The 13896-nt window shown below is 48.6% G+C and overlaps 1 protein-coding gene across 1 annotated transcript in view; it reads left to right on the top strand.

Annotated features, from left to right (window-relative positions):
- The window catches only part of DSCAM (DS cell adhesion molecule), a gene marked incomplete at its 5' end in the record, with an annotated part of 727362 nt that overhangs the window by 592463 nt on the left and 121003 nt on the right, over positions 1-13896 (top strand). Inside the window, 2 exons of the mRNA XM_034653984.1 lie at positions 3276-3443; positions 13702-13772. Coding sequence (XP_034509875.1) covers positions 3276-3443; positions 13702-13772 — 239 coding nt within the window. The remainder of the gene's footprint in view (positions 1-3275; positions 3444-13701; positions 13773-13896) is intronic.

Raw genomic sequence — 13896 nt, forward strand, 5'->3', positions numbered from 1 at the left:
TTCCATACAAATTTAAGGACTATTTGTTCCAGTTCTTTGAAAAATGTCATTGGTATTTTGATCAGGATAGCATTAAAAGTGTAGATTGCTCTGGGTAGCATAGACGTTTTATCTATGCTAATTCTAANATTCTTCCAATCCATGAGCATGGAATATTTTTCCATCTTTTTATGTCTTCCTCAATATCTTTCAAAAGTGATCTATAGTTTCTAGCATATAGGTCCTTTACGTCTCTGGTTAAGTTAATTCCAAGGTAACGCATGGTTTTTGGTGTTATTGTAAATGGGATGGATTCCCTAATTTCTCTTTCTTCAGTCTCGTTATTCGTGTATAGAAATGCAACTGATTTCTGGGCATTGATTTTGTATCCTGCCACCTTACTGAATTGTTCTATAACTTCTAATAGTTTGGGAGTGGATTCCTTTGGGTTTTCCATATAGAGTATTATGTCATCTGCGAAGAGAGACATTTTGACTTCTTCTTTGCCGATTTGGACGCCTTTGATCCCTTTTTGTCTTCTGATTGCTGTTGCAAGGACTTCTAGTACTATGTTGAATAATAGTGGCGAGAGTGGGCATCCTTGTCGTGTTCCTGATCTTAAGGGAAAGGCTTCCAGCTTTTCCCCATTGAGAATAATGCTTGCAGTAGGCTTTTCATAGATGGCTTTTATGAGATTGAGAAATGTACCCTCTATTCCTACACTCTGAAGGGTTTTAATCAGGAAAGGATGCTNAATGTACCCTCTATCCCTACACTCTGAAGGGTTTTAATCAGGAAAGGATGCTGTATTTTGTCAAATGCTTTTTCTGCATCTATTGAGAGAATCATATGATTTTTGAATTTTTCTTTCTGGATAAAATCTAAGACACTGATAGAAACTACCAAGACTTACCATGCTTGCATCCCAGGTATGAATCCCACTTGGTCATGATGGATAATCCTTTTAATGTACTGTTGGATTCTATTAGCAAGGATCTTGTTGAGGATTTTGGCATCCATATTCATTAGAGAAATCGGTCTGTAATTCTCCTTTTTGAGGGGGTCTTTGCCTGGTTTGGGGATCAAGGTAATATTAGCCTCATAGAATGAGTTTGGTAGCTTTCCTNAATATTACCTTGATCCCCAAACCAGGCAAAGACCCCATCAAAAAGGAGAATTGCAGACCGATTTCCCTAATGAATATGGACGCCAAAATCCTCAACAGGATCCTGGCTAATAGAATCCAACAGTACATTAAAAGGATTATCCATCATGACCAAGTGGGATTCATCCCTGGGTTGCAAGAGTGGTTCACCCCTTTGTTTTTATTCCTCCTTTGATGCCGTATCATTTGCCAGAAGGTGTCTGGGGATTTAACTAGACTTTCTTCTCCTTCTCCATTCAGTTACTTTCAAATCCTCCAGGATAAAGCATTCTTTCTCATCTTCTTGACCTTTAACTCAAAATCCACCCTGGGTTGTTTTGAACCTTATCCTAATAATCATGATCATTGACATCATCTTTTTCTATCAGAGTGCAATAACTGCAGGACAGCAGCTAAAAACACCGCCCCTTCCTCAAGCACTGCCTCCTGCCCTTCACCCCCTGCCATGGCCACGCCCCCCACGGGCTCTTCATGAGCTGACTGACAGGAGGAAGAGGCGGTCAGTGGGCATTACCAGGCCTCCTCGGGCTTCTCTGCCATCTCCCAGACACATCCTCAGAGAAGACAGGCAGGGCCATCAACCCCTGCAAGTATCTGCTTCCTCCCGGGGCTGGTTAGCCACTTCTCTGCACCTTACAGTGCCTGGGCTTCCCCTCCTGTTCTAGACCCCTTCTCCAGATGGCTTGGCTTTCTCCTTGTGGGACAGGGTCCATATATATGTGTCAGTCCAGCGGTCCTAAAGCCCCCACTTCGGGGTCCTCCATTGGACCACATTCTTCTCCTCTTCCACTGCGTGATTTCTTCCAGCAGCATCTTTCTCTATGTCAGTGTTTTTCCTCCTTCAATCTTCTTGACTCAAGTGATACTTTTCCTTTTAGGTGGAACAGTCATTGTCGGTCTTTATTATGCTCTGTTCCCTGGTTAGTTACAGCATTCCAAGGCAGCCTGGAAGAGACACATCTTTGTACAAGTCCACAAGACCTCTTACATCTCTGGCTATCTGTAGACTGACCAGCCCTCGAAGCTTCCATGCTTATCATGAACGTGGAAGGGGAAATGAATCCTCCCCAGGGCTCAGAGGTCTGTGTGTTTGCCATTTATGTATTTATCTGTTAAACATGCATTTATGATGTGTTATCTGCTATGCATTAGGCACTGTGGAAACACTGGGGACGTGGCAGTGAACGTGGCAAGCGTGGTGCCTGCTGCCACAGACCTCAGAATCTAGCAGGGAACACAGAACCTCAGTGAGATTGTGAGATTCCTACAAGGGCGGTGAGCGCCACCCAAGAGGACCCTGGGGACTGTGGGGATGTATGAGCATCGTCTCTGTCCGCCACCTCAGGTTCTTGTTCTCCCATCACGGACATCATCTCTTGACCCCTCAGCCCCGCTTAGCAACTGCCTAAACTCTTCCTGAAAGGAGAACCATTTACTCCTCATTGGCTGAAGCCCTAAACTCAACAGGTACAAACTGTCACATATTCAATGATAACTCTTCCTGTGAAGCCTGTGCTCTTGTGAGAATTAGTTGTGGTTGAAAATATTTCCCACAACAAAGTATTTGAGACGAAGTGTTTATGCTGGAGGCCGAGATTAGTTTTTATGTAAGTATTTCATGTTGACCACCATGCTTCTGGAGAAGGAAGGATCTGACATGGCTAGAAGTTTCACTGGTCTTCAGATACCTTTAAGAATCAGAGTTTTTGTGGGGGGTGTGTGTCCAAATCATAATTCCTTTTACTATCTCATACAATGAGTGCCTTGATGTGGCCATTTCCCAGTTCAGTGACACGCACTCCTGTCTCTTGCACCTCCCTCCTTGATACCCGCCAGTGCCTCAGACATCCCCCCAGATCTGGGCTGCCCGCAGCCCTGGTCCCCCTCAGCACGGGTAATGAGTCTGCGATGTCCCCCTCTGTGGGCCAGCCCGCCAGCACACTGGGAGCATTGCTTTGAGAATTCACTTTGAGTTGTAACTACTCTTCCTTTCCTTCTTCCTTCCTGTGTGTGTGTGTGCGTGTGTGCGCGTGTGCGCGTGCATGTGTAATTCCTACTTGTGAACTTTCAGAGGCAGAGGAAAAAAACTCACGTCTCTATCTCTTCTTTTTTGAAAAACAAAACCCAAAAGACTCCTGGGATTCTGCTCAGAGAACCAAAGATGTTTCCCCTCAGCTGAACTCGGCCACCATCATTGATATCCACCCTTCCTCCACCTACAGCATCCGCATGTACGCCAAGAACCGGATCGGCAAGAGCGAGCCCAGCAACGAGCTCTCCATCACCGCGGACGAGGCAGGTGCGTGCGAGCGGGCGAGGCCCCCGTCCCGGAGCCCCGGAGCAGGCCCTCGGGGCTCAGATGGCTAGCAGAATCAGGCCCTTGGCTGGCCTGGTGGAGGCCTTTCGAAGTGTGCCCTCCACAGCGCCATGCCCTGTTAGACACGCAGACAGTGCTCGGCTTCTGCATGGAAGGCCTGGTTCTTCCAACTTCGTTCAGGGTTCTCATACACGAGGATTAAAACACAGACGTAGGGCACTACCAGTCTGGTGATCTTTAAAGAGCTGGGCCATCTTTACATTTCCTCGGTTGGGATCATGGAATCCGGGTTGACGGGAGAACCATGAGTGTTGGCCTTGCCCAAGGCCCTGCGCAGTCCAGGTGCGGCAGGATTGCTTAACTAGGAAACAGCGAGAACGTTCTGTGTGTGAGGAGTTGGGGGGACAGCAGTAGATGATATTTTATTGATGAGAAATGTCAATATTTCTATAGTAAACTTTAGTGTTCTTCCTATTACAAAGAATTTCATATTCAGGGTTGAAAATTTAGAAGCTAGAGATGAGCGTTTTGAAGTAGGCCAAACTGCTTCCCTAATCCCACCACCTAGGGCTACCTGTGGGCATGATGCTATCACCTACGGAATCACTCATCACACACATAAGCACACAGGCACACACGCATGCACGCTCCACCCCACACACACACGTGCATTGCTGCTGGGGGTGAACTGAGCAGCCGTGGGGGTCTGAGCCATTAGGCAGTGCCAGTGAAGCCTGGCTGTCCACCCACGTCCCGGCAGGAGAGGAGGAAGCCAGCTGCCATTGAGCTGCTCTGGGGAAGGAAAGGTAAGGACCCAGGCCTGGCTCATCTCTTGGGAGGGAGAGCGTCCAGCCCCAAACCTGGCCTTTCATTTCCTGCCAGAAATCAGAGCTAATCAGCCACTACCGCTGCTGTGCTGAAATTGGAAACTTAGTCTCAGATCCCTTCTTCATCACCAGGTTTCAGGGGCTCATCCCCAAATGAGTGAGAGTCCACGGGAGGTTTGTTTCCGCTTTCAGCTGGGGAATTAGTGTTGTTCTTGATTCCTTCCTTCCGCCTCATTCTCTTCGACCCTCATTAATGGCATTCCCCCAAAAAATCACTCTCATCTACCCCTTAAGTCCTTGCCTACGATCCATGATGATACCTTCCACCATCTATTTCACAAATCCTGTATTATTAGACATGTCTGTTGTTTTCCTTTTTATTACTATAAATGCCACTGTGATGGACACCCTCTGTGGCCTGTCTTTTGCCACCTAAGATTATTCTCTTGGGTTGAAGCCCAAGCACTAAGGTTGCTGGGCCAAAGCCAATGCAAACATTTAACTCTTCTTCTCCGTGTAGTCAATACTGTCTGCAAGGAAGTGGGGTGACGTGGACAATTCTTCCTGCGCTGGGGTGAGCACTTCCTTCTCCCCCCAGGAACACATCGGTTCTTGGACATTGTTTTGAAGGGCAGCTGATAGGATAACTTTATTCTTGAGTGTCTGAGGATGAGCCCTTTTTATTGCTTGGAAACTCTATGTGATTTCTCATCTGCAAAATGGGCATAATGAAGCCTTTCTCCTCCTCACCACAAACATACTGGATACTTGGGGGAAAAAATGCAAGCTCTAAAAGTACTCTGTATTTCTCAGAAACAAGTGAGAAGCGAGCGTCGATGTGCTCCTGCAGAAATAGAATCTTATTTAAATATTTCAACAGCCCACAAGCTTCCCGGAATTTCATCACGTTGTACATTTAGGGAGGAGACGCTGCCTCTCAAATGTAGTCTTGGAAGCACCCCTCAACCTTCTCCTCCTTCTTAACCCTTGCTCTACCTGCGCCCGCATCTGGGCATTCTTCTCAAGAGCACTGTATTTTCTGGTGGTGTTGCTGGCAGCTGCCTTCCCAATTGCCATGATGAATTCTGCAGCTGTTGCTTTTTCTTGGGCTCTCTGTGGCCTCTGCTGCGGCTGGCAGTTTCCATGACAGCATCTCTCTCCCAGCCAGGAGGCCAGGTGAAGAGCCGCTTCCAGCCACTGGCCTGCAGTGCCGCTCCCTGGCATCTTTGCAGACACCCTCTTGGCTTCCGGGGTCGGCCTCTGGGATTTGCCCTGCGCACGGGCTGCTCTGGGCCCCCCAGAGCCTCTCTGATTTACTCTTCAGACAAGCTAGGGGGAAATGCAAGGAGGGGAGCACGTAGAGCAAAGTGAAACTCCAAAACAGAATTTGTCTTTGTCTTGGTGCTTAGGTTTTGTGGCTGACATGAAACAATCAGGTTTTCTTCCTTGTGATTCACGGAGAAAGTAGGGCAACTGTCCTGACCAAAGATCCCCTCATCAGGATTGCCTGCAGTAGCCATAGATTGCTACTAACACTTTCCAGCAGGGATACCCAAAGGCACATCTTTTGGGAGCGACTGTCATCTCAAGGGGACCTTTTCCCATCCTTATTGCCCACCTTCCTTAAGGGAAAAAAAAAAAAAAAAGGCTATCTCTCAAGCAGGCCATCTCTCTCTCAGACGGAAACTTCTGGAAGCTGTAGAACCCACTGTCTCAGGCACGGGGGACATCTCTCAGTACCCAGCTGGAAATGTGTCTGTGAGGTGGTTAGGGCTGGGTCTTCCCCCAACCCCTCTGCTCAGAAGCTCCAGTCGACTCCTGTGGCCCCTTCCTGCCCCCTGTCCTCGGCATGTGTGCTGTGCCCTCCAAGTTCCCTGTCTCCCCGGATGACATTAGTGCCACCTCCCCCACCGCTAAGTAGGAATCCTCCTGACAATTGTCTCTGAGGCATGTCATCGTTTCTGGACCTCAGGGTGAGGCTGGGGCCCCCTCAACATCAGCGGCTCCAGGCTACTCCTGTTTCCCTCTTCATGTGTGTCCGGCACAAGGCAGATCTTTCATGGAAGTCTCATGTGGGAGGAATCTTCATAAAGATGCCTCACAGGATTGTTAGAATGGGTGTAACAGTGACCGTGCGTGTGTATGTGAGAGGGGAATGTACTTGCACTGAAATTTTGAAGGGTCTCATTAAGAAGAAAAGTAGAGAAAGGCAAAAGGGAAGGGCTTTGGAAGGTGGGGGAAGAAGGCATATCCAACCAGAGCTCTAAGGCCGCAGAAATCTCTGGGGCCAGCAGCCTGAGATTCCCAGGCCTGTCCTGATGGGCTGGGGCTTCTCCCAGGTCACAGACCACAGCCCACAGCACAGCAGGCCTGAGCACGTGTTTGGCTTGGGTCTGCCTCCTGTAGGGCAAATCTTTCAGTTTAGGTGCCAATTTTTGAAATCGGGAATATTCAGATCAAAATCCAAATTTTGAGTTTCTCCTGAGTGCCTGCTTGGCACCCACCAGCTGGAGCCAAGTCTACAGAAGTTACCTTGAAGCTGGCCATACGCTCCCCTCAATGAATCATCATCTGGCCCTTCTTTCATTTAAGGGTTCAGGGAATTCCAGCCCATGGGCTGAATCCCCCTACAACCCCCAACAAAGAATAGGGTTTACATTTTAAAAAGAAGAGTATGTAACAGAGACCTCCTGTGGCCTACAAAGCCTCAATATTCACTATGTGACCCTTTACATGAAAGGTTTACAGATCCCTAACTTAGGTCTTGCCGGGGTGGGAATTTGGGCTTGGGATTCCTGTCGTAGTTCCCGTCACAGAGCTTAGTGAAGAAGGACTCACTTCATCTGCACAGCATCTTTACCTAATGCTGGAAAACAGAGTTGTTCCAACGCCACCACACCCCAGGTATTTTTGTGTGAAAGTGCACGGGGGTGTTATCATACACTCCGATGCAGGGGACACGCAGCAGGGTTCTCACTGTCTAGCTCTCTCCTCCCGACTCCCCTCAGCAGCCCCTAACCCCTCAAAGAGAAGGTGAGGGAGGAAGTGGAGACACTGTCAGGAGTCAACGGGATTAGATCCTAACAGACCAGAAATGCGCTGACTCTCCAGGTTCCTTCAACACCCATCAGCAGGTCACATCCATAGCTGACCCCCACCAAGACCATCTTCCCCATTAGCAGCTGTGCCCTGAAGGTCACGTGTCACCTAGTGCCTCTGCCCGAGTTTGGGATGGCTGATGCCTTCACTGTGTTCATTAGGAATCAGCCCCTAGAACCTGGAAGTTCGGTTATGCAGGAGCTCGCTGAGAAACCACTGAATTTTTTCAAGTGTGTCAGAGACTGGAAGGTCAGGATCATGGAAAGGTCGACATAGGAGTCGTTGGGTTTCCCTGGGATCCGGCGCTAACTTAACGGCCCTTTGTAGCAGTCCTGATCACATTCCAGAGTGGCAGTTCCAGTCTAGAAGATGCCTTCCCTGCATGTACTGAGCTGGGGGCGGAGGGGGCAAGGATATGATGAGGGCTTAAGGAATAAAAGGCATTCACACGTAACAGTAAACATGAATCGCAGTGCAGAGTAGGGCCCGGTGTGGCATGGACTGTGCTCCTCCAGGGGACATCAAATGCACAGGGTCTGTCCCCCAGGAAAGAACCAGGCACGCCCTGAGCCCGAGCCTTTGGAAATCTGCTTCCATGACCATCGTTTTTCTCCGGCTTCCATTTGGAGACTTTGGAAATTAAACCAAACAAATCACTGGCTGCCTTGCCACTGCTCATTCATGCCCTGTATATTTATACACTCACTGGCTAACCTAGAATGTTCTGGAATGTTTTGGAATGTTCCTCCCCCTCCTCCCGCACCTTCTCATGTGTTTGGTCAAATAGCATCTCAGTGAGTCTTACCTGACCCCCCTATTTAAAGTCGAACACACTGCCCACTCCGGCACACTTGGCCCCTCCCTCCCTCAACATTCTTCTTTGTAAAAATAGCATCACATCACCATCAACGTAGCATATAATTTAAATAAAAAATAAATTGGGATGCCTGGGTGGCTCAGTCAGCTAAGCATCTGCCTTCAGCTCAGGTCATGATCCCAGGGTGCTGGGATCGAGCCCCGCATCGGGCTCTTTGCTTGGCAGGGAGCCTGCTTCTCCTTCTCCCTCTGCCTGCCACTCCCCCTGCTTGTTCACTCTCTCTCTCTCTGACAAATAAATAAATAAAATCTTTAAAATAAATAAAATAAATAAATAAGAAAAAATGAAAAAAAAAACCCATAGCATAGAATTTACCAATTTATTTTGTTTTGATCTGTTTTGGATCCCTCCCACAAGAGCAGGAATAGCTGGTTTATGCTGTATCCCAAGCACCTAGGACAGTGTTTGGCACGTAATAAGTGTTAAATAAATAAAGAGTTTAAATTAATAAGCTACTTAATTGATAAATAGTTACGACACGAATTCATCTTTTCCCTGTCTAGCGGTCAACTATTCTTTGTTTAATTTGATTTTTATCAAACACCGTCTTGCTCTCCCCTGCGCCACAAAGAGTATCACTCTAACCCCCGCTGCCTCCAGCAGAGGTGAACGTGTGTCTGTGGAACCCACTTTTGTACCCTAGTCCTTGCCGACTTTTGCACATGCACATAGTAAGCCCTCAGTAAATCTGCCAATAAGAGATAGAAATTTGGGAGTGATTCGCACAGGGATGGTTCAGCCAGGCTAAATGACTGATGTGGCCCCAAGACTCTGCATGAAGCCAGGAGATGGCTTCATGGAGGAGAGGGTATTCCGAGGCCGGAGGGGAGTGCTGGGGCTGGAGTCTTCGGTTCACCTCTTGGGGGTGAGAGAGGGGACCACGCATGGAGACCATGCATTGAGAGTGACTGACAGGGAAGCAGGAGGCAGGAGAGGAGCCGGCTCAGGACGTGGGGATACAGAGCCAGCCCCGGGGCGTGGGAGAGGAAAGCAAGGGCAGAGGTCTGCATGTCTGGCAGTGAGGAAGGCTCTGTCATCACTGTGTCTTGAGCCAAGCAGAGTTAGTAAAAGTTGCCTTGCCTACTGGGAAGAGCACTAGAAACTGTATAGATCATCTTCAATTAGTACTGTTTTGCAGATTGGACAGTTTTGGCTTCTGTAGAAATGCACAGATTATTTATTTTGGAAAATCACATTCATTATTAATTCTCACCGCCTAGCCTTCTCCTCTTGCAAGAAAAAGTGAAATATTCTTGTTTAAAAACAGAAGAAGAAACTGTGCTTTCTATATATAGTATAGCTTCAGTTCAAGAGCATATAAATAAATTCTCAAATGTCAGATGTCAACACAGTTTTCAAAGTTAGTTGAGTAAGTGAATACCTAATGGTTGATCTTGAATACTTTCAGCTTTTGGGAATTCAGTGTGCCTTGGATTAAATTTTACAGAAATTGTCTCTTTGCCAGGAGATGAGCACCTGTGGAGTGATTACAGCTCAGGAGCTCTAAGGAAAGCACAAAATTTCTGAAAGCAGACTCATTTTGTATATACATAATTTGAGAAAGTTTTTCCTATCGTGCTTTAGAAAACTTAGCCTGGAAAATTAGGACCCAAACAAACAAAAACTCTTCCTAATTACATTCTTTTGACATTTGTCTTTAACATTGTTTCTATCACTTTATTTTTGAGAGAGAGGTCTGAACCAGATTGGAAAAACAAATTCTCCCAATTCATGACTGCATCATTGACTTCACGTTTTCTGATAGAATCCAGGCCATTTTGTAAACACTGTCCTCCTATCTGTGTTTTTAAGCCTGACTGTATCTCATCAAGGATGTGAAGCCTATGCTTATAGCCTCCCCCTGCCCCCAGAAGGCCACACCAAGGCCACAGCCCAGACACACCCAAAAGATGCAGGACGAGGTGCTGCCCCCGCCTGACCTCCCGCTCCTCTTCTTGAAGTCTGACGTAGCCCCACTAAATTAAAACAATCAAGCTCCAGTATCGTTGTCAGACCTCAAAATCATTTTTTTCAAGAAGGATTTTTGTCGATGAACCTATTCTTCTCGATGACCCCAGAATTATCAGTGTGAGAGAAATAACGGATTTTCATTGGAGCCTGTAGGTAAAGGCTCCTGCGTGAAGGGCACGACCCTGTGTGCAGAAATTAGGTACATGGGGTGCCTGGGTGGCACAGCGGTTAAGCTCCTGCCTTCGGCTCAGGGCGTGATCCCAGCGTTATGGGATCGAGCGCCACATCAGGCTCTTCCGCTATGAGCCTGCTTCTTCCTCTCCCACTCCCCCTGCTTGTGTTCCCTCTCTCGCTGGCTGTCTCTATCTCTGTCGAATAAATAAATATAAAAAAATAAATAAATAAATAAAAGAAATTAGGTACAGAACTCTAAGAACAATGATGGCAGGTAGCTGGATGCCAGCCCCTCCCTTGATCCCTGCTCTGGAGTCGGCTTCAGTGCTCACACCACCTTCTCACACGGGGAATGATGGATAGACCCAAGAGCCTGCAGCAGCCCCAGCAAACCTGCCGGGTTGAGAGAGGTGTGCTCTGCGTTTCACTGTCTCACATTGCTTTACCCTTCAAAGCGGGGACTTGTTCTGGACCCAGGTCGGGAGGCCGTGCAGCTCAGAGTCAGCTGGGGGAGGACGGCCTGGTGCAAAGGTGGCTCTGAGCAAGTGCCCAGCACCACTGTGATTGTGACGGTCCCCACGCTGAGGTGGGGGAGACTGTGAGGGGAAAGCAGAGGCATGGGCAGGCCATGCCGATGGAGGGAAAAGAAATCTCGAGGACAGAAGGTCAGATCTGTGTGGGGTAGGTGTGTTTGGGTTTGACTGAGATGTTGGCCGCAGCTGGGACAGGGAGGTGGGGGTGCAGAACAGAAGGGTGCAGAGGGAGGCAGGACATAGAACATAGGGATGGTAGTATGATGAGTAAGTGGCTTCAAGGGTGCTCTGGCCCATGTCCCCTTTAAAAGGGGAAAGTGGAAACCAGAATCAATGTTTAGGACCCAAATAAAAACTGGCACTAGCCATAGATGTGGAACTGGGTCAGGCTGTCTGGTGAGGCTGAGAGCCTCAGTGGGGACAGTGGCAGGCCAAGCAGAGAGAGGAGACATGCAGAAGAGACGTCAGGCTGGCGTTAGCAGGATGGAACAAGGTGGGGAGAAGGACACCGACTCCAGACCTGACTCCTCTTCCTGTCCTGGCCCTTGTAAACATTTCCAGCCCCGGTATCACCGATTCCCTTTAATTTCCTATTTGTAGAACAGAAGGAACCATCTTTTCTGTCAAACTAGCTTTTTCTCTTAGCATTCTCACTCTCTCCTGGTCCCACCACCCCTGGCCTCTGGAGTCAGTCCCCGCCACCCCCGACCCCTGCCTTCTTGCTTACTTATGGAGCCGGAGGGTCCTGTTGCCCCTCCACCAGTAGACGAAGTTGGATACCTGCTTCTTCCTGCCCAGCTCACCCCAGTCCACCCGCACACTCTGTGTGCACCTGTCAATGCCCTCGTGAAGACCCACATGCAAGCTTCCCCACGTGATGTTCACATGCCAAACTGGGGCTCCATGCTCCTCTGTGCTGTGCGGGGCACACATTTCCATCGGCCACCGCCACTCCCCGAGCCATTGTGTTCCTAAAGCCATGGGCCTCCTTCCTTCCCCCATTCTGATTTCCTGACTTTACCTCTTATGTTTTTATTTTGTTTCTATTTTTTTAACATTTTATTTATTTATTTGAGAGGGGGAGGGAGAGAGAGCATGGGGCGGGTGAGGGAAGGAGGAGAAGCAGACTCCCCACTGAGCAGGGAACCTGATGCAGAGCTCGATCCCAGGACCCTGGGATCATTACCTGAGCTGAAGGCAGATGCTTAACCGACTGGGCCACCCAGGTACCCCTGACCTTGCCTCTTATTATTTTGCCAAGAAAACACAATCAGGTTTGAACCTTCTTCCCTCAACCAGCAAGTCCACCAAAAGCTCCCCCATTGTTTCCTCCCTCCTCCTACCGCAGAGACGGTCGCTCTGATGCCCCAGGACCCCACCACCTCCATTCCTGATAACACCCTTGCATCTATGCTCAAACATTATTCCTTCAAGTGTATCTTTTCCTTCCATTATATGGATTTCCCCCTTTACCTCCCCTTGTGTCAAACACCCAATGATAATTATTATTGCTTATATTTATTGAGTACGTTATTTTCATAACAATCCTATGGCATGTATTTTCTTGTCCTGTTCTATAAAGAAGGAAACCGAGACACAGAGGAATTAAGTAACCACACAGCTACTAAGTGAGATAGCCAGAATTTGAACTCAAGCAGAAAGACTGAAACACCCATCAACTTAGCATCTCCATATCAAAACTTCTCCTGAACCAAGGAGAGCATGTTTCCCTCGACCTTGCCTCTCCCTTAATCTGACCTTCATCTCTGCCCTTCCATCGACTTCCAGACCCTTTGAACAAGTTCACATTCACTATTGCTGCTTTCTCATCTGCCTTGTGTTCCCCCTCCTCCTGCAAACGGGCATCTCCACGTCCACAGACATGGCCCTTGTGCAGCTCAGTGGGGGTGCTAGACCCGTCAGGCCTGCAGCGTGTTTCCATCCAGAGGGGTCCCTCCCCCTGAGTCCTGCGCTGCTCCAGTTGCTTCTAGTCCTTGGAAGATGATTGAGTGTCCACCGCACCGTGGGCTGGGCTGTATCACAGCACGTGCATTCAGCTGTTCTGGTAACACGTCAGCTCTCGGTGGACCAAACCGGGTTCCATCTCTTAGTTCTGCAGAGTGCCTGGTGCTAGCGTGGGTCTGATACCTAGGGACTGGCTGGAACGGGAAAGTGACCAGACTCTCCACCAGTGTTGGAAGGAGGGCGGCGTGAGTTGTGTGCTTTGACGCTTTAACTTTGCTCCTGTCTTCTGAGGCTACCACCCCCGGGTCATGAGCATTTTCAAGCCATCGAAGGGACTCAAAAGGAGAAGAATCTTGTTTTGTTTTGTTGTTTTGTTGCCCCAATAGCGCCGCGCCACCTGAGTGACCCCAATGCCATGTCCCTAAACACGACTTCCGAGGGAAAGAGAAGGGTCTTCAACAGGCGCCACAGGGTTTCATAAAAGCCACGTTGTCTTGCAACTTCCTACCTGAGAACTTTCCAGACTTGAGGCTTACTAATCACGGCGTCAAAGACGGTGAGGAGGTGGTGAGAAGGAACACAAGGACAGGTCCTCAAGGCTCAGTTTTCCCGGGAGCGAGTACCCACAGGGTGAATTCTGTACCAGCCACTTGGCCATATTGATCAGCTCACTAAAGCTGCAAACACGCTTCCCTGCACTGCCAGGGACCTGTCTTCTGGGCCTGTGTGCTGTGTAGACGTCAGTCTTCTCTGGATCTCGGTTCTAACCAGCCTGTGGGTTTTGGTCTTTACAGCTCCTGACGGCCCACCTCAGGAAGTTCACCTGGAGCCCCTGTCATCTCAGAGCATCAGGGTCACCTGGAAGGTAAGCCAAGCAAACACCTATATTCCTGGTGCTTTATTCACGGGGTGAGCACTTCATGCACCTTACGTGTTAGGATGCCGAGACACTAACACTTTGTGAAACTGTGGTTTTGCCACGTTAAATT

Source organism: Ailuropoda melanoleuca, chromosome 1 (assembly GCF_002007445.2).
Source record: "Ailuropoda melanoleuca isolate Jingjing chromosome 1, ASM200744v2, whole genome shotgun sequence".
Classification (NCBI taxonomy): domain Eukaryota; kingdom Metazoa; phylum Chordata; class Mammalia; order Carnivora; family Ursidae; genus Ailuropoda; species Ailuropoda melanoleuca.